At 52.4% G+C, this 19,858-nt stretch overlaps 1 protein-coding gene across 1 annotated transcript in view; it reads right to left on the bottom strand.

Moving 5' to 3' along the window:
- SETD2 (SET domain containing 2, histone lysine methyltransferase) overlaps positions 1 to 17,139 on the bottom strand; it is a 72,860-nt gene extending 55,721 nt beyond the window's left edge. The window contains 2 exon segments of the mRNA XM_086614827.1: positions 531 to 660; positions 17,102 to 17,139. Of these exon segments, the coding sequence (XP_086470953.1) occupies positions 531 to 660; positions 17,102 to 17,139 (168 nt within the window).
- Between the last annotated feature and the right edge of the window lie 2,719 nt (positions 17,140 to 19,858).

Genomic DNA, 19,858 nt, shown 5'->3' with positions numbered 1-19,858 from the left:
TGCCAGTGTCTCACCACCCTCAGAGTCAACAATTTCTTCCTCTCCCCTCTCTCAGTTCAAAGCCATTGCCCCGTGTCCTGTCACTACATGCCCTCGTAAAAAGCCCCTCTCCAGCTTTCCTTTAGGTAAAGCCCCTTTAGGTACTGGAAGGCTGCTAGAAGGTCTCTCTCCAAGTTTTCTCCTTTCATTGAGCCAAATACAGCAAAACTATTTTTTTTCCACAAGTTAAGTCCTTAAATAATTGTCTTTTCATGGTGCAGAAAGTAGCATCTGCCTACACCGAGTAATTCAAGGGCACCGTTGCGCTCTGCTATCACACCGCTGTGTGCAGATGGCAGAAGTGGTACTGAAGGCAGTTCTTTTCTTTCCCTGATTTAACCACTGAACTAGAGGCATCCCAAGATAACATCAATTTGCTTTATCTGGACCCTCAGCGTCTCTCGACTCAAGAAACCCACAGGTCAGACTAACCAGGTTGGGATAATGTGTATCTCAGGAGCTACATCGAGAAAGGAATCAGTTTTACTCACCTCATTTTCTTCTTCTCTGTTGCAATCCAGCCGAGAAAACATGCAAAAGAAAAGACAAAAACAAGGTGTAAGTATCAGGCAGAAACAAGAAATGTAACGTTCCATCTTCGGCACTGCAAACGGGCTGGACCTGGGGCCACAGAGGGAGCGTGACACCAGCCCCACAAATAATCCCGCTGCACGAGACGTCCCGACCAACATCACCCAACGGTCAAGCAGATGTGCCAACCACCTCTGAGGGGGAGCACAGCACAGTTTAGAAGCTCAAGAAGTTCGACGCTGGAAGTTCTGCGAGGACTTTGACAGAGCAAACCTTTTTTGAGCAAACTGCTGTCTTGGTGGTGTCTTGTGAGGGTTTGCCAACCAGCCAGAACCTTATTTCAGTAGACACTGCGGAGGCAACGCAGATATCAAAGTCTTGAAAACAAGAGGTAGGAAGCTTTTTGGTGGTTTTCTTTTGATTTTAGTATTTCCTTTAGCAGCCCAGGAACAGTGAAAGTATCTGCCTCTCTCATCGCCAGAAATTAAAGATATTTATGAACAACTTACTGCTGCATGACCTGCTCCGGACCTGCAGCCCCGGCTATTTACCACAACACTTAGAATTAATTAATTTGGCAGCTAATCGCTCGACAATGAATTCATTTGGAGCATTACCTCGATCCCGACCCAACCTGCCAATGCTCTGAGCCAACGGAAAAGCCCAACTTTTCTTTGCTTCCCTAAGTCCTTCACTCCGATACTACGAGCAAAGCAGTTTCTCCTACAAGGAAGGAGAAGGAACAACAACACGACTACTCACTGCTTGCTCTGCCCCATACCCAGGAGAGTTTCAGCGAGTTTCTCAGCCCCCAAAGGAAAACTACAGAAGCAGATGTAGAAGTTTCAGCGGTTACCGATACTCCTTAACCGAGATGTCACCAGCTCATCTGTCTTCACCTCTTATTTCCTCTCCCAGAAGTCCAAAAGCACTTTCCAGTGCTCTTAACCTTCACGTTTTCCTGCAGACAGCCTTTTCCCCGTCTACCTTACAGATACAGGTGAAGTTTTCAGTTGGAGTTTTGCTAAATTTAATCAGCTTTTGAGCCATAACTCAGCGCTGTCGTGGTGACGCAGTTGCAGAAAAGGTTCAGAGATTTCACTTCGAGCCTCAGCTAATCGAGAAGTATCAGTTTCTGGACAAGAAAGCCAAAGCTCTTGATTTCTACATGACCCAGGCAGGGACCTGACGCGGTGACGGTGCCGCAACAACCACCAGTTTCCCCATTTAAACCATCGTCAACAGAGAATTAGGAGCAACCTGCTAGAAAGACCTATCACCAGCAGCAACATACTCCTACCTCTCCGAGGGCTCACGTCCAATTGATAAAAGCTTATTAATAAGCTATAAATCATTCTTAGAGCAGCAAGAACAAGGTTTGTTTTCACTGAGGAAACATGAGCCACGAGTTTAAACAAGCCGTGGAGTGCACGAGGGCACGGATGTGATTTAATGGGGTCAAGCAAGCCGTGAATTCGCAATGCTGCTGACGCAGAGGAGGTCAGAAGCCCTCTCAGAACAGCACTTTGACAAGAATTACTGCCTAAAAGGAGGTTTCATTTTTAGGATTACAGAAAGTGGAGCTTTAGACTTCCAGGACACCGAGACTGTTGACGGTCACACGTTTTGAGCATTAAACTCAAGGGATGAGGACAGCACCAAGGTCTAGCGCAGCCAAGACCCAACGTCAACATCGGACTCGATGATCTTAAGGGTCTTTTCCAACCTAAATGATGCTCTGATTCCATGTATGTGTTGTGACACAGCACAGTATAAAAACTAACAGATGGAACTTGGTGGTCCCAAACCAAAACCAGAAATAACTGCCTCTTTATACATAAGAACACAAATTGAAGTAGCTGCATACTGGGAGACAGGTAATGAAGTTTACTAGTAACAATAAATATCCTGTTGCAAGAGTAAAGTAAGTCATAGAATCCCAGAATGGTTTGGGTTGGAAGGGACCTCAAAGATCATCCAGTTCTAACCCCCTGCCATGGGCAGGGACACCCTCCACTACACCAGGTTGCCCAAAGCCCCATCCAACCTGGCCTTGACCACTTCCAGGGATGAGGCAGCCACAACTTCTCTGTTCCAGTGCCTCACCACCCTCAGAGGGAAGAATTTCTTCCTTATTAATTCCTCTTAACAATTCTATTTTTGCTCTTGTTGCTGAAATGTTGCATAAAACCAGTATTAAGCTAAAACGCTGGCAAGTACTCAAAGCAGAGGTCTCCAAAAACTAAAAGCCAAGAATAAAATTTTCACTCCCCCAGAGGGCATGCCTACAAACCAGCAGGAATCACGGCACGATGCGGGCCACCTCTAAGCTCACGTCCTGCTCAAAGCTTGCAGCAGCAAATTTCCCAGACAAGACACCAGGTTGGTGGAGCAGCCTCAGCATCTGCCACCTCGAAACAGTTGCTCCATGAAGGCAGATGGCAGAGGACCAGCTTTTGCACTGGGAGGGGTCAAAGAAGGTAAGAAAACTGCAATACAGTGAAGGGGAAAAAAGCTAGTTGAGATCCTTCAAAATCCAGAGAGAAACTTGCAGGAGAAAGAGAGCTGCATTAGGATGTGGATGATTTTGCTGCTCTAAAGCCACTTGGCAGTGAGATTCGTCTGCCCTTGGCAGGGGAAATCACTAAAATTTGAGCAGCTTAAAGGGTGCCTAGTGAGAAATCAAAATATCAACAGACAGAAACCAGTTAAGAAGGGACCAAACAGAAGATGTGGCATGAATTTAACTGGTTGTTTAAAATAAAATAGGTAAGAATGAAGCAGATATGACATTACAGGTAACGTTTCTTGTATAGCCCTAGATGCCTACACAAACAATTTAATTTCTACTGGACAGAGAAGTGTTTCTTCTCGGACTATGGTGTATGAAACACTCTGCAGCAGTATTTCAGCCAGTCGTGCTCAGGTGTTTCTCCCTCCTGAACACCCCTCCGTCGGCAGCAGAAAGTCGTCCCACCTCGCTACGGATGCCCTCGCACCTTATTTACCTTCATAAAGGAGGTGCCTGGCTTGGATTATGGATCCCACTTCCATTTACAGCCTCTTCCTCCGCCCCAGATCACCAAAAAAAAAAAAAAAAATATAAATAGATTTCCAAAATTAGCGAACGCCTTGCTGTTCGCTCGGAAACCTTTTGCCAAATTCCTCCCACGCCGGGTTTGAAGTTACATAAAATCCCTGTGTTAGAAGCAGGAGACCCGGCACAACCGGAGCGTACGCGAGCTGGGGAGCCATCCAAACACACAACCCGTAGGTTTTCCAGCAGCTTTCCAGCTCCAGAGGTTTAGAGCAATCCCGTTTGTTTCCCTCCAGCTGCCCCTGGCTATCTGCAGGTACATAAAAGGGAGATTTGGTCAAATCAGCACTGAATTCACGCACTCAGCGGCTCGTTTCTGTGAATGTCAAGAGAAAGGGCTTGTTAAAACCTAAAATAAAACTCAGAGCAAGACTGAAGACCTCTACAAGCAAGTGGTTAATAAATTTAAAAACAATAAAACTCAAAAAAACCCCAGAGAAATGTTCCATCTTTTTTATCTACAGCAGCCCTATGTATTAGTATTCCAAAAAAAAAAAAAAAATCAGTTTGCCACCAAAGTAAAATTTGAAAGAAGGATTTTACCAGTCAGATCTAATTAACTAACAAGAAATATCAGTCAGGTAACGGGAAGATGTGCTCACACCCCCCGCTAAATGCACGACTGCACCCAGGAGCAGCCCCGGCAGCAAGTAAATCCCAAATCCCCACGTCATCCAGAGGAGTTTGGATTTGCAGGAAAGGGGGTTTTAAGGCTATGGACCCCCACATCTCTACCAAAATTCTTTCTATTTAAAATATATCAGCTTTCCTACTCATGGAAACATCCCAGGTTTGTCACAGGCATGCTAATGAAAAACTAAGGTGGTATTTTAATTCTGAGGTTGAGCAGCTCCAGCGTTTTGGAGATGCTTCAACAGCTGGACATGAATGAGATTCCTCTCCTTTTCAAGACATAATCCACATCGTAACCTGAACTGCAGGCAGGCTTTAATTATGCTAAAAAAGCAAACAAAAAAACCCCGAAAAAAAAGCCTTCCGGCTTCCAGAGTCTAAATGACAAATGCTGAGCTGCATTAAGACAAAACTTGATGAGTCTCACCTCCTATACGTCCTCTTTTTTTCTTTTTTTTTTTTCATTTTCTTCTTCTTAAGAGAGAAAAATCTGGAAGCCTAAAGCTCTTCTTATCTAAAATCTGCCAAACAACCCTGCAAGGCTGAAAAGCCCCATCCTGAGCAGGCACTCAGCACACCTCCTTTAAGCTGCCAACGATGGGGTATTGTGCTGGCATTAGCATAGGTCCATCTCAAAGCCAACCTGCCTGGGCCATTACCTTTCTTTGGGAAGAAAGGAAACCAAATGCAAAACCTCAGCACTCAAACGAGAGGAAAACCCAACCTCCAGACTGTTTTGCTCAGGCCAGGTTAGCCAGAAATGTCCTACCAGATGCTAGATGGTCTTTCCATAGCTGCTCATGGCCCCACCAGCATGTTACACCCCAACCTTCATCCACGCCACCGAGGAGAAGCAAACCAGAAGGAAACACAAAGACCTCAGGTGGAAACTTGCAGTTCCAGCAAAATCCTAAAGCCAAAAAAGGAACTATCTAGGCAGATTTCACCCCAGAACGGGCAAGGTCTGGCCTGCCTGGCCAGTGATGGAAGGTGGCACCACCGGGCTTCTGCCAGCACTCTACACCACGATGCTGTAATGTCCCTCGTTCAGCTCCTGCCACCCTCAAAACCAAACAATTTGATAAAATACTTACAGATCGGAAGTGCTATCGCTTGCTCAGTTTATTAGTCTCTAACGTGGCCGGCCAGAGATAAAAAACAAGGACAAACGTGCAGCGATCCCTAAAATTAACAGAAATACGGCGCTAAATTGCCGTGAAATCTTTTGGACAGAGCACTGTGCTTTTAATTCCCAAACGTGTCCCTGCGCCCAAAAATACTGCACCACAACCCGATAACGTACAACCAGAATGAAAAAAAAACCAAAAAAAACCAAACAGGGAAGTTAATAGACAATCCTGCTCCTTCCCCCCGAAAAGCCATGCACAGAGGAAAGGCTATGGCACACCCCGGAAAGGGGGGAAAAAAAATAAATAAATCACTAACAGTATCGAACATCTTGTTTAAACAGGAGCTTGAAAGCAAGCCAAGCTGTCCAGAAAATGAGGTCAAGGCAGCTGGAAGCACATACCTGTCCCTGCAGCACATCCCCCAAACCCACCTCTCCCGTCCCTGCGCCCCTAAATCACCGTTCGCTGCTTTATCCAGCATTTTCGCCGGGTTTGGAGTTTAAGTGTGGAGCAGGGGGAGAGCTGAAATATGAAAGGATAGAGAGGATTGAATACATCAGGAAAACAAGTAGTTGAAGCTACCGAAAATAAGTATTTCTTCTTTCATTTACAAAAATGCTGAGGGCGGAGGGATGCCCTGCCCAGCCCCGAGCATGGCAGAAAGGGATTTTTCCTTATTAACATCGATGATGGTTACTGGTGGATGGAGTCATCTGGAATCACCGGTGAATGCTCCCTCCTAACACCCCCCTGTCGAAATGAGCTTCCTAAATCAAAAAAAAAATCCCCAAAAAACCCAGACACGAGCCATTCCGACAGCAGGCACGAAGGGAGACTAAGAAATCAAAACTGCTGGAGCTTCCACTTCAGGCCAGTCCAGGGTCCCACTTTCTCATCCGGCTGGAAAACAGCCACCGAGGAGAGATTCGAGAGGTATTATGGCATCTATGGAAAACTTACAGCGCTATAAATTTCTTTACTGTGAACATTTACACTCTGCTTTCTGCAACTGGGGAAAATATAGGCTAAAAAAAAAAAGCAGGAGCTAAAATGCCTGGTCTTTGCCAGCTGGCAGTGCCGGCGAAGGGACTGGTGTCCCAGTAAGGAGCCTGTGCAGACCCTTCCTGGGACAGGAGCCTAAAGAAAAGGGGTAAAAATAAAGGGGGAAAACGATGATTCCTGAAAACAATTGGCTTTTCTGGCTGCTCCTCTTGCAAAGGAAGGTGGGTCGGAGAAAAGAGACGCTGGCAGGAGCACGTGGAAAGCCGCAGGTCGAGGATTTGCGGCCAAATTTTCATTTAATAACCACTCAGCCACCCGGGTGTTAATAAGATTAACATTTTAGAGAAGCTACAATCTTCTGCTTCAGGAAAAAGACCTGGTTAAGAAGAAAATTCCCAGTGGTCTCCAGTCTTCCACTCCAATAAAAGTACCCCAGGAGCCTGTTCCTTCCCCCAAACCGCCCGGGAATTCCCAAACTCACCACCGTGCCCAGGGCTCCTGCTTGCCCCTTCGCTGCTCAGCGCCAGGGCACATCTAAAGAAGAAATCGAGTTGGAAATCGAGTTGGAAATCGAGTTGGAAATCCTGACACCCATCATCGTGAGCAACGCTGTTCCCATGGCAGCCGGGCGAGGGATTTCCCAACAGAACACGGATGGAGCACGGACACAGCAAGGGAAAGGACAAGGATGGGGCTGGAAGGGTGGGGGGGGGACGATGGAAGAGAGTGCCAACAAGAGAGGGCACAAACACACAGCTTAGCTCGAAACCACGGCTCCTGGCTCAGAACCATGGGGGTCCTTGGAAAGCTTCCTCCTCCTCCTCCTCCTCTCCAAGCAAGGAAGGTGAGATTTCATCAGCAGCTTTTAGGGCTGGCATCCTCCCATCAACAAAATTCCAATGGGATCATTTTTCAGGTGATCCCCGCCTCAAAAACCACCTCCTTTGGATGCCACCAGCAACGAAAGGAAATATTTCACATACGCAGGGGATTCTTAAACTGCATTTACCCGACCTGACGCAATTAACTCCTAAAACTCCTAAACCTGTCCTTCCAGGGCTGCAGCTGCCCCTGGGGAAGGATGAGGCCGGATCTAAGACAAATACAGTCTCTCACCTCCAGCACGTAAGCAGAGGAAGACGCGGGACGGTTTGGCATCGCTCTCGCCCCGTGGGGAACCACCGGCGGGACGGACGGACGGGAATGATGCAAAGAAACCCCAAAACCACGTTAAAACCAACAGCCTCCCACCGGCAGCGCTCCCGGCATCGGGCACATGGCTGCTTGCAGCACACAAGGCAAGGTCGTTACTTCATTCATCATCTTCCTCTCCCTCCTCATTGAACAATTTCTAACCATTCCAAAGGCTGAAATGAAAAATTCCTTCCTACAGCCAGAGTTAGGACTGGCTTAAAAGCTCAGGATCAGCTCCTGGCTCTGCAACAGCCTATGTGCGACCCTGAGCAAGCCACCACGGTGGTTATTCCCATTCCCAATTATTTTTTACCTGCCCCCATCACCACCATCCCACCTTTATTTACTTCCAAGTTCTCCAGGCCACAGATATTTTCATATATTTATATCCAACCTTCACAACAGCAAAGCTCTGATGCTGGTTTAAGCGGAGGCACCACCACGGTACAACCATAAAACACAACATTTCTCCTACCAGCCAAAAAAAAAAAAAAACCACACCACTTTTAGGACTAAGCTTGTGTTATGCATCCCAGCTCCCCCCCACACCGCATGCCCTGGGGGATTCCCAACCTTTTGAGCCAAAATTACTTGCCACTAGGAGAAACAGCAAATATCTTCCAACGCTCTGCTGCAGATTTAGAGTAAATACCCTCCGAGTTCAGAGAAAACAAGCACCAGCCTCCTGCAAAATTCCTTCTCGCCTACGGCATCCGCCACCGTAACCCGGCGGGGACGGTCGCGTTTGGCTCGACCGCGGTGGCACAGCATCTGCAGGAGCTGGTAACGTTTCTGGGCTCAGAGGGAAAAGGAATTAGTGGAATTAGTAAGAGGAAAAGAAAAAAAAAAAAAAACACAACAGTTTTTGTTTTTTCATTTTGCTCAAATCCCATTCCCTGCGACCACCGGGCTGCCCAGAAAACGTTCAGCGTGTGCTGAGCTAAACTGGTCTAATTCAGCTAAAAAGACATTTGATATCAGGAAAATTTCAGTATTTAAATCCTGCTGAAAAGCAAGTGGCTACATCCAGCTTCCGAGCAACACCAGCTTCTCTAAAGCATTCCTCTGCAGCGACAGAACTTGAAAGTATACTGAATTTTTTTAAAAAAAAAACTAATAATCAGAAATCTCTAAGCTGACTTACGATCACCAGTACCGGCGAGTTGCACAGGGCTTCACTCCAGCAGCTCGGGGTCATCATGGATCTGCTGGACAGGCAGAGACTTTCCAGCTTCATCTGACCTGAGCCTGGCTCTGGGTAATTAAGTCTGTGCTAAAAAGGGGAAAAAAAAAACCCAGCCCAAAGCCCAGAGCAGGCAGGCAGTGCCCCTCCCTCGGAGGCAGGCACAAGGCGGGCAAGGATTCATCCCCAGGGATTAGTGGGACCCCCGGGCAGCCCCTTCCCCGGCTACACCGCATCTTCTGCGGGTCACTTCTGGCCCGCTGTACTTCTGGGCTGGCTGAAAACACGGGAGTTTTCCAACACGGGAGTTTTCCCTCCTCCTGACCATCAGCGGGAAAACGCCTTCCGCAGGATTCACCATCTCGCTTCACCGGCGGGATTTTCCTTGCACGGGCGAGTAAATTCCTGAGCTGAAGCTATCAAGGCGTCACCAAGCCTGCATGACAAACAGCCGTCCTGGCACTGTGGGTCATCTTTGTCTCCTAAAATTCCTTGTAAATAAAAGATTTTTTTCCCCCTTGTGGAGCACAGGCTGGGCTTGCGAAGTCTGTGTGCTCCAGGAGATGGCTAGCCACATCGGTGGCCCCGTTGGTGGCCTTAGGGAGGTCTCCCACCACCCAAATTGCCTGGTGGCACTTGGGTGAGGTGGAAACACAGAATCACAGAATCCCAGAACGGTTTGGGTTGGAAGGGACCTCAAAGATCATCCAGTTCCAACCCTCCTGCCATGGGCAGGGACACCCTCCACTACACCAGGTTGCCCAAAGCCCCATCCAACCTGGCCTGGAACACTGCCAGGGATGGGGCAGCCACAGCTTCTCTGGGCAACCTGTGCCAGTGCCTCACCACCCTCAGAGGGAAGAATTTCTCCCTCAGATCCCATCGAAATCTCCCCTCTTCCAGTTTAAAGCCATTGCCCCATGTCCTGTCACTACACGCCCGTGTCCAAAGCCCCTCTCCAGCTTTCCTGTAGCCCCTTTAGGTACTGGGAGGTGCTGGAAGGTCTCCCCGGAGCCTTCTCTTCTCCAGGCTGAACAGCCCCAACTCTCTCAGCCTGTCTCCAGAGCAGAGGTGCTCCAGCCCTCCCATCATCTTCGTGGCCTCCTCTGGCCCCGCTCCAGCAGCTCCATGACCTTCTGATGTTGGAGACCCTGGAGCTGAACACAGTATTCCAGGTGGGGTCTCCTGAGAGCAGAGCAGAGGGGCAGAAAAAACCATCTGCAGTGCCCACGCTGGGACACACTCGGATGGACCTCACCACAGTGCCCGGCGTGGAGATGCGTCACCTTGGCGGTCCCTGGCATCCCTTTCTCCCCAAAACCGGGAGCAGGCAGGAGCAGGCTTGGCTGCTGCATCCCAAGCGGGAGAGGTTTTTGAGAGACAGATCCTACAAGCTCCACATGGAGATAAAAACATTAAATTTTAGCGTCCTTTCGCCCCTGGAGTCACCCGATAATCCAGGCACACGTGGAACACCAAACACTCCATCGTTCACCGGATGGAATCCGCGTTCACAAAATGTGCCCTCCTTGCCCCAAACTCACTCCCAGTTCAACACAAAGATACTTTCTCCCATAACTGGGGCATCCCTGAACTCAGACTTCCCAAGGTAGGAACTGCAGCCCACATCCCAAAAAGCTTTTGGCGTCCCAGCGCCGTAAATAAGACGCCGCGATGCCCGAGCCAAGCTTAAATTTGCTGTTTTCATATAAAATCTTCACGTATTTATTTCTCACGCGATTGCAGACGAAGTTTTAATCTCCTACTACCAAACCTGCCCGGCAGGTTAAGTCAGCAGCAGAGACATCTTGAACAAAAGAAAATAAAGCCAAGCTTCCTGCAGCAGCAATTCCTGGGGAACCGAGTGCTTTAAATTAAACTATTTTAGGGAGATTAAACCCAGCCGGTCGCTGCGGTGATGCTAACCACGAGGTGATCCGGGGCAGGGAAATTGCTGCAGGAACAGATAAATTCAACCCTTTTCATCCTCCTTTATACCTTTATTTGTGCAAGCTGGGGATGAGCTGTGCGAGCAGACTCCAAGCATTAGGCTCTGGAGTTGTTTATTGTTGTGTTTTTTTTTTTTTCTGTTGGACACTGATGCTACGGAAAGCTGCAAAATGATAAAAATAAAATTGTTTTCTGCTAATTCGGAACGATGAGCTTTTTCTTTCCAGCTGCAAAACCTCCTCTGATGCCTTTCGAGCAGAAAGGTGACAATAAAATTATGTGATGCTGGGGAAACTGCAAAATCTTCAAGCAACGGTGGGAAAAGCCAGCAGGAACCTGCCTTTGGTCCTGGAAACGATGCTCAGCCTCCAGCTCCTTCCCCAGCCCTCACCCGTCAATATTTTGGGTCAAATTCTGATTCCTGGCCCCAGGAATTTCAAATTTCTCTTGAATTTCAGGTCCTGCTTCACACCAGCACCCCCCAGGGGCTCTCAGGGAGATGCTCCGGAGGTTGGCAACCTCTGGGATGGATCCCGAAAGGCTGGAGGGGGGCAGTTGCAAGAGTAGAGTGTTTTTAATAATAATGGGAAAAGCCAGAAAATAATCACCTAAGTAATCACCTAAATAATCATCTAAATAATCACCTAAACAATAATCTAAATAACCACTTAAATAATCACCTAAATAATCACCTAAATAATCATCTAAATAATCATCTAAACAACAAAAAGCATCCGGTTTATTAATTAGGATGAAGGTCAAAGGCAAATCTATTTATTTTTCTTTCTGTTTCTCTGTCTATTAAAAATGGGTGGTTATAAACCCTCTCTCCCTGTCTAAATATACACACAAATTATATTTAGAATTCCCTCAACGGATCTCTCACGCGGGACGTCGGAAGGCGGCCGTCACCCGGCCGCTTGGAGGAACACACGAAATTGCAGAGGGAAAATTAGAAACAATTAAGACCAGAACCACCTGAAAGCCTTCTCCTTTCAAAAATCAAGGATTTCTCCGTCTCTTTTCCCAACTGTAGCGTTGAGGAGAGCTGAGCTGACGTATTGGCTGCTCTTGCACGCTGAGTGTGGAGCGTGTAATTAATTCCCTGCGCACGCGGCTGGGTGACTAAAGGTACATGGAATGACTTGGAACTCAGACTAACTTGCCTGGGTAGCCTACAGCTGCTAAATTTCCTCCTTTTTGAGAAATCCAACCGCTCGAGCACACCCTCCCAGGGAGGCATCCCGAGGCCACAACCTTCCCCGTGCCGTTGGCACGCGTCATTCCATCCTTGATCACTCCACTGTAGAGGAGCATCACCGATCCACGGACCTAAAACGCTGGAAACCCAAGGAGAAAAGGCTTCCCAGCACGCTCACACGTGCCAGCTCCTGCAAAAATACACTTTTTTCCTACTTATAGGCGTCCAAATTGGCAGAAAACACGGGACCTCGACCGGTTGAAGCCAAAATCTGGACCTATTTTTTTTTCTCCCTCCCATTTTTCGTTTTTCCTGAAGATAAGCACTGCAGATCTACCCCGCCTTCACTGCACGTCGCGTTCCTGGACCACAAGCAGACGGAGAAGGTGGAACGACGGAGCGGTGGGTGGAAGGTGCACAAGAAATCAAGGCAGAAGGACGAGGCAAGAGGTCCTCCTCCCTCAAAACCCAACAACGATAAGAAGACCCAAAGTTGGGTACCCAAAACCAGGGAGAAGATGATTTCTCCAAAAGCAAAGCTACAAAGTTCAGGCGTCGTTTTTAGGGGAAGTGGGCAATGGTCTCGAAAACGTGCAGCGGAGAGAGCAGGAAAAAGGCAAGAGAAGAGCGGAACAGGCAGCACTACACAGCGTCCACGGCTCCTTCCTGGAGATACCCGATCTGGAGATAAAAGATCTCATTTAATTCGGCTCCGCTGCAAGCAACTGGTCTCAGAAAGTTTGGGTCCAACTGGGAATTTTCCTAGGACGATGTCAAAAAAAATGAATTCAAGTGAGGAATTTGTCCAATAACTTACTGGGCGGCCAGGTGAGGAGGTGAAGGTCTCCACCTGCCACCGAGACAAATCCAGACGGGTAAAGAGCATTTTCTTTACATAAAGTGACTTTTGGAGACATTAAGGCTTAAGCGCGGAGCTGGAAAACCCACAGAGCCAAGTTTCTCCCTCACTACTCTCGATTCCGCACCCCGCGGGACCATCCTGAATCTCCCTGATAAAGGGGAGAAGGGTTCAAAGGGAAACCATGTCCTGGGCAGCACCCAGAGCAGCGTGGGCAGCAGGGCGAGGGAGGGGATTCTGCCCCTCTGCTCTGCTCTGTGAGACCCCCCTGCAGTGCTGCCTTCAGCTCGGGGGTCCCCAACAGCAGAAGGACATGGAGCTGCTGGAGCGGGGCCAGAGGAGGCCACGGAGATGATGGGAGGGCTGGAGCACCTCTGCTCTGGAGACAGGCTGGGAGAGTTGGGGCTGTTCAGCCTGGAGAAGAGAAGGCTCCGGGGAGACCTTCCAGCACCTTCCAGTGCCTAAAGGGGCTACAGGAAAGCTGGAGAGGGGCTTTGGACAAGGGCGTGGAGTGACAGGACACGGGGCAATGGCTTTGAACTGGAAGAGGGGAGATTTCGATGGGATCTGAGGAAGAAATTCTTCCCTCTGAGGGTGGTGAGGCACTGGCACAGGTTGCCCAGAGAAGCTGTGGCTGCCCCATCCCTGGAAGTGTTCAAGGCCAGGTTGGATGGGGCTTTGGGCAACCTGGTGTAGTGGAGGGTGTCCCTGCCCATGGCAGGGGGGTTGGAACTGGATGATCTTTGAGGTCCCTTCCAACCCAAGCTGTTGCTCACCAGCCTGGGCTGCGGTACCAAGGTACTTTTGCATCCTCCGCAGCCAGGAGGAAATGGCCTGCCTCTTGTAGGCAGGATAGGTACCTTGAGTTGATTAGTAATTAGTTCATTATCTCAACTCAGTCCAGCTGGGTAAGAATGATTGGTGCCAACCCAAGCCATTCTGGGATTCTATGATTCTATGAAACGCAGATGACAAACGAAGCCTTTCCCTTCCACTAGCATCTCCCCAACGGATTACAACAATACACTCCAGGACCCAACTTTGGAGATTTACCCACAGTACGTTTGCCAGGAGCTTCTGCCTTATGCCGAGAGCACCGGCGCTACGGATCGTTTTCCCTAGAGAAAAGCCAAAAAGAGAATCCAGATGTCTACGGGAAGCAAAAAATAACCAAGTCCCAAAGCAACACAAACGCTGAGCTGCCCACGAGTCTCCACATCTGCAACGCACGTTAAGAAAAAAACCCAGAGGAAGAGCCACAACCAAATCCCTGTTCGAATCCATATCGAGTCACACGAACAAAATCACCGGGGTCTTCAAAGGCACCGGCCCTAAACCCCGACCCCACCAAACCAACCACGCGCACCACCAAGCCCCACCAGCGTCACCAGCCTGCGGAGAGTCGGGATGGCAGGAAGACCATTTTCCCCCAAAACGGAGCTAAATTCAAGTCGAGGAGGTCTGCCTGCAGCGGAGCGCAGGAGAAGTAGCGGATCAATAAATTCCAGCCAGAGGGTGTGCAAGGGAACCCGCTGCAGAACCTTCAGTTTCCACCATGACGCGTAGACGTGAGCTCAAGAAATCCTCAGGGCTCTCAACCGGATGCATCTCGCCCCGTGCAACGACCCCACAGACACGTCACTTGTTTGAGAGGGTCCCCCACCCTCGGTACGCAGTGGCCAGGGACCATCTCAGTGTCTTCTTGAAGGTCGTCCCAGGTTTGGCTGTATCAGTGGCATCACAGCATGAAGAGATGAAGTTTCTTCTACTCGCAGCCTACGATACAAATATCCACCAAGTAGGTGCAGGTCGGCGTTGGGCAGCTCCGTGGAGAAGCTGAAGAGCACACGTGGAGCTCGGAGGTGGCTCCGAGCTCAGGTTGGCCCCAGTTTGAGCACCCAAAGAGGTGAGGCGAGCTGGTTTTGCTGGACACTGAAGTTCTCAAAAACGTGATCTCCGGCTGCTGAGTGGGACGTGGAGAGTGACCAACCAGGCAAACGCCGGACGGAGTTTCTTTGCCAATAAGAAAACTCTGGTGAACACCATCAGCACGTACTCAGGTCGCCTTAGTCCAGCTCCCCAACGCAATATCCCACCTCCCACAGCCAGCGTGGAGCTCCATCTCAGCAACAACGACACCCCATCGTTGGAAGCGTTCAAGGTCAGGTCGGACGGGGCATTGAGCAACCTCCTCTAGTGGAAGACGTCCCTTCCCACGGCAGCAGGGATGGACTAGCTGATTCTCGAAGGTCCTTTCTGATCTCAACCATTCTACGAGTAATTCCCACAAAAAACAAGGCTGAGCCTGACGATTTACCACGCTCCGCTCGCATCTCCAGGCTGTGACCAACCCTCTCCAAACCCCCATGTCTCGCAGCAGCACAACTCCAACGCTACAAGCTACAAAATCAACTCCTCCCAAAACACGAACGACGCGCGTCCCTCTTCACGGGACGCCCCGTACGGCACGTTTCTAACATCACGGCGTTCAAGAGTGGGCAAGGAGATGAGGAACCTCGAGGTACTTCCATCTCTGAAGAAAACCATCGCTGACCTACTGCAAATCATCCTTTTTTCAACCTAAAAGCACGCGCGCGCTGGGAAGAGCACGTCCTAAATCCGACGTAGCACCAACGAAGCGGCGAACGCGACTCGGACGCGCGAGAAAACCCCACGCTTCGAGGTGGGCACGGAGAAACGAGGCTCCTAAAAACACCTCGACGCCTCCTGACACCTTCCAGAGTCCCGACCCGGCACGCACGCCCCAAAAAAACCCCAAAGGCAGACCAAGAAATTAGTATTTCTTTCGAAAAGCCGTTAGAGGAACCGCTCTGGCTTCTGTCAAGAGCCCAGGTTTGCGATGCTCGAGAACGTTTTAGACAACGAGCGGCGGCGCGATAAATCCCGTACGCTTTTTTTGACAACCAAATGCCAGGCGCCACCCCAGTCCCCTGGGACAGGATCCCTCACGCTCTGAACTGGAAAGATCAAACACCTAAATCAGGCTAAAATCTTTCCGGACGGATAGTAGAGCTGTCCGAACCCGGAGGGTCACTCACAACGGGACCATCGCTCCCCGCCGGGGTTAATCTCCCGTAAATCAGGCGCAGGGTTTGCTCCGGGCTCTCCAGTCCCGGGAAGGGAAGCAGGAGCCACATCTAGCAAAATACAACCTGGATTCCAAACGAAATCCTTCGTCCCTCGCTAATTTTAGAAGGCTCGGCTGAAACAGATCCTCAGCCGCTCCAGGTGGGCACGGACGGAACTCGGAGCGTTGGCTCAGAAAGGTTTGCTCTGTCGTCCTTGCTCCAAACGCGACGTTTTTAGCTTCGCCTCCGATCCAAGCGCTGCGCGGAGGAGCGCTGCGGGCCGGGTGTCCGTCCTTCCGCCCCGGAGCCGGCCGCAAACTGGGGATGCCGCACGCACCAAGTTTGCGGAGAAACCGAATCCTTCGGGGAGGGAGTCTAAAATTGTAAAAACAGCGTTGGGAACCAACAAGAAAGGGGAGGTGTGGAGGGGGGAGAAACCCCACCGCTACCAGCAGGAACTGAATGGCTTGCTGGGAAGAAGCGAGAGAGCCGGCGGGATGTCAGGGGGGTCAGAGAAAACCCCCAGAGGAGAGAAGCAGAGTCCACCGGCCATTAGGCTGCTCTCCCTCCTTCTGCCCCGGCTCCTTCCTCCGGTTGGAAAATGGGGTCAGGGACCGGGGGCTGTTACAGGGAGGATTCAAAGGGCAAAATTACTCCGTAACTCCTCCGCGCGGGAGGAAATAAATACATAAATAAATAAATAAATAAAAGGTGCTGAAAAATGGCCCCCCGGGGAGGCCGGGACACGTCCGCACTCACCGCCAGGCCTCCCTCCGCGGGGTGCCCCCCGGGGCCCCGCCGCCCCCAGGGCAGGATAGGGCACTGCCCGCCGCTCCGCTCCCCTCTCTCTCCCGCCCGCCCTCCACCGCCTCCCCCACCCCCCCCACCCCCCGCCTCCCTCCGCCGCGCCGCCCGGCCTCCACCCGCCGGCGCCCGGCCGCGGCGCTCACGCGAGGCCGGGGATGTGCGGCCTACCCCGCGCGCCCGCGCGCCGCGCCCCGGGGACGGAGCGAAGGGGCGGCGGAGGCGGCGGCGCCTCTGTTCGCCCCTCCGGCCCCGGCTCCGGCTCCGGCCCCGGCGGTTCCCGCGGGGCGCACGGCCCGGCGCGGCGCGGCGAACCGGGCCCGGCGGGCCTCAGGCCGCGGCCGCGGAGCGGTCGGGGCGGCCCGGCCGCCGCGGCGGCCCACGCTTACTCCGGGGTGGGGTGCTCCGGGTCGTAGAAGTCCCCCATGGTCGGGCGGCCGCTGTCGGGGGCAGGCGCGGCCCCTCGGGCGGGCCGGGCCGGGCCGGCCGCGCCGCGCGGCGGGGGAGGCCCCTCTCCGCCCTCCGAGCCCGGCGGGGGCTCGGCTCCGCCGCCGCCGCCTCACATCCTCCGCCGGGCCCCGCGCTGCAGCGGCCGCCGGCGGGGCCCCGCCATCCGCGCCGTGCCCTGCCCTGCCCTGCCCGCCGCCCGCCGCCGAGTCCGCCCCGGCCGCCCGGCTCCTCCCCGCCGCGCCGCCGCGCCGCCGCTCCCGCTGCCGCTCCGCTCCCCCCGGGCGGGCGGCGGACAGGCCGGCGTCGTACCGGGATCGGCCGGGGGATCGCCCGGGCCACCCCGGGATGGGCCGCGGGACTGAGGGGTTCTGCTCGAGATCACGCCGGGGCCACAGCAGGCACCGGGAGCACACCGGGATCAGCCGCGGGATCACCCAGGTCTCCCCGGGATCTCTGGGACCACACCGGGATCTCCCCGGGATCACTGGGACCACACCAGGATCAGCCGCAGGATCACCCAGATCTCCCCGGGATCACCGGGACCACACTGGGATCTCCCTGGGATCACTGGGACCACACCGGGATCAGCCGCAGGATCACCCAGATCTCCCCAGGATCTCTGGGACCACACTGGGATCAGCCGTGGGATCACCCAGATCTCCCCGGGACCACACTGGGATCTCCCCGGGACCACTGAGACCACACTGGCCTCAGCCAGGGGATGACCCAGATCTCCCCGGGATCACACTGGGATCTCCCCGGGACCACTGAGACCACACTGGCATCAGCCAGGGGATGACCCAGATCTCCCCGGGATCACACTGGGATCTCCCCGGGACCACTGAGACCACACTGGCCTCAGCCAGGGGATGACCCAAATCTCCCCGGGATCACACTGGGATCTCCCCGGGACCACTGAGACCACACTGGCATCAGCCAGGGGATGACCCAGATCTCCCCGGGATCACACTGGGATCTCCCCGGGACCACTGAGACCACACTGGCATCAGCCAGGGGATGACCCAGATCTCCCTGGGATCACTGGGACCACACCAACATCAGCCAGGAGATCACCAAGATCTCCCCGGGATCACTGGGACCACACCAACATCAGCCAGGAGATCACCCAGATCTCCCCGGGATCACTGGGACCACACTGGGATCACCCCAGATCACCCACGGCACCCGAGGATCACCCTCAGGACACTGGCACCCCAGGGAACTGGGATCACCAGCAGCCCTGGGATCTTCCATACCCTGGGGCACCAGCATCCCAGGATCACCTGCAGCTCAGGATACCAACACCCCTGGGATCACTGGCACTCCTAGATCACTCCCAGGATCACCAACACCCCCAGGATCACCAACACCCCTGGCATCGCCCCCGGGATCACCGGCACTGCCAGATCATCCCCAAGATCACCAACACCCCCGGGACCACCCACATTCCCAGACACTGGCACCACAGGACACCAACACCCCCGGGATTCCCAGCACCCAGGGATCACTGGCACCCCAGAACAACCTCAGGATCTCCCCCAGGATCATGGGCACCCAGGACAGCTCTGGGATCACAGCCCGCACACTGGCACCCCTCAGGCCGCAGACCTGCTCCCCCATGCCCACCCAGGTCCCTGCACCCCGGGGCAGTGCCCGTCCCCAATCCCTGCTAGCGCCCAGGCTGCGCTTCAGAGAGAAACGCCCAAAAATCCCTAAAAACTGCTCCTGTCCTTTCCCGGGTTATTTTATTTCACCAATTTCCCAAACCCTGGGGAGGGCTCCTTCAGTGAGACCGTGCCGGAGCTCCCCGGGATACCCGCCTGCTTCTGGGGTGCGGTACAGACCTTCTTGCTCATGCGGGAGCCCCAAAATGACACTTGCAGCATCCAAATTCGAGATTCCTTGGGATTTTACCAGATTTGGGACCACAGCATGGGCAGCAGTGGCACAGGGATCCACGGGGATGGGGTGGGTGGCACTGAGCAGCGCCCAGGGGGAAGCAAAGGAAGGGTGGGTGGAGGAGAAGGTCCTGTGGAAGTGTTTTCTTAGGAAATTCAGCCTGGATTGAATTTCCAGCAGCTTTATCAGCCTTTGGAAATGGATAATTACAAAGAAAAGGTGATTTCCAGGCTGTTACCCACGGCACTTCTGGGGAGCAGGTGCTGTTACAGTGCGCAGCAACAAATTAAACTGAACCCAACAGCTTGGACTAATTAATTTTCCCAGCGTTTCACGTAAACGAGGGCAGCATGCGGAAAACCTCCGACCTGGGATGCTTGGATTCAGGGATGCTCCTGCCACGGCTGGTGCCAGTTTTGGCAGCGGGGACTGTTAATCCCCCATCTCATCGTGCGGCGGGGCCCAGCCAGCATCGTCCCATAAGGCTCCAGCCAAGCGCCAGCAGGTTTTCCAGTAACTCCAGTGATTTCCTGATGGCTGTGGAGCACAGGTGATGCGTTTTGGGGCTTCCAGCTTTATTCTTCCAGCTCCCCAAATAATTTCGAAGCTCCCGAGGCTCTGCAACCTCCCGGAGGGATAAAGAAGTGACTCCTGCCCACAGCGGTACCGCTAACAGCCTAACTGCACAAAAGTTGGGTGTTTGGGGTTTTTTCCTACGGTTTATTTTTGATCAATCTATTGTGGACATGAACACGAGGCACCTTCTGAGGTGACATTGCAGGTATTGAAGACGGGGT

This window comes from Tauraco erythrolophus, chromosome 7 (genome assembly GCF_009769465.1).
Source record: "Tauraco erythrolophus isolate bTauEry1 chromosome 7, bTauEry1.pri, whole genome shotgun sequence".
NCBI lineage: Eukaryota > Metazoa > Chordata > Aves > Musophagiformes > Musophagidae > Tauraco > Tauraco erythrolophus.
Note: the sequence above shows the minus strand (reverse complement) of the source record. Positions and strands in the feature narration are given on the sequence as shown.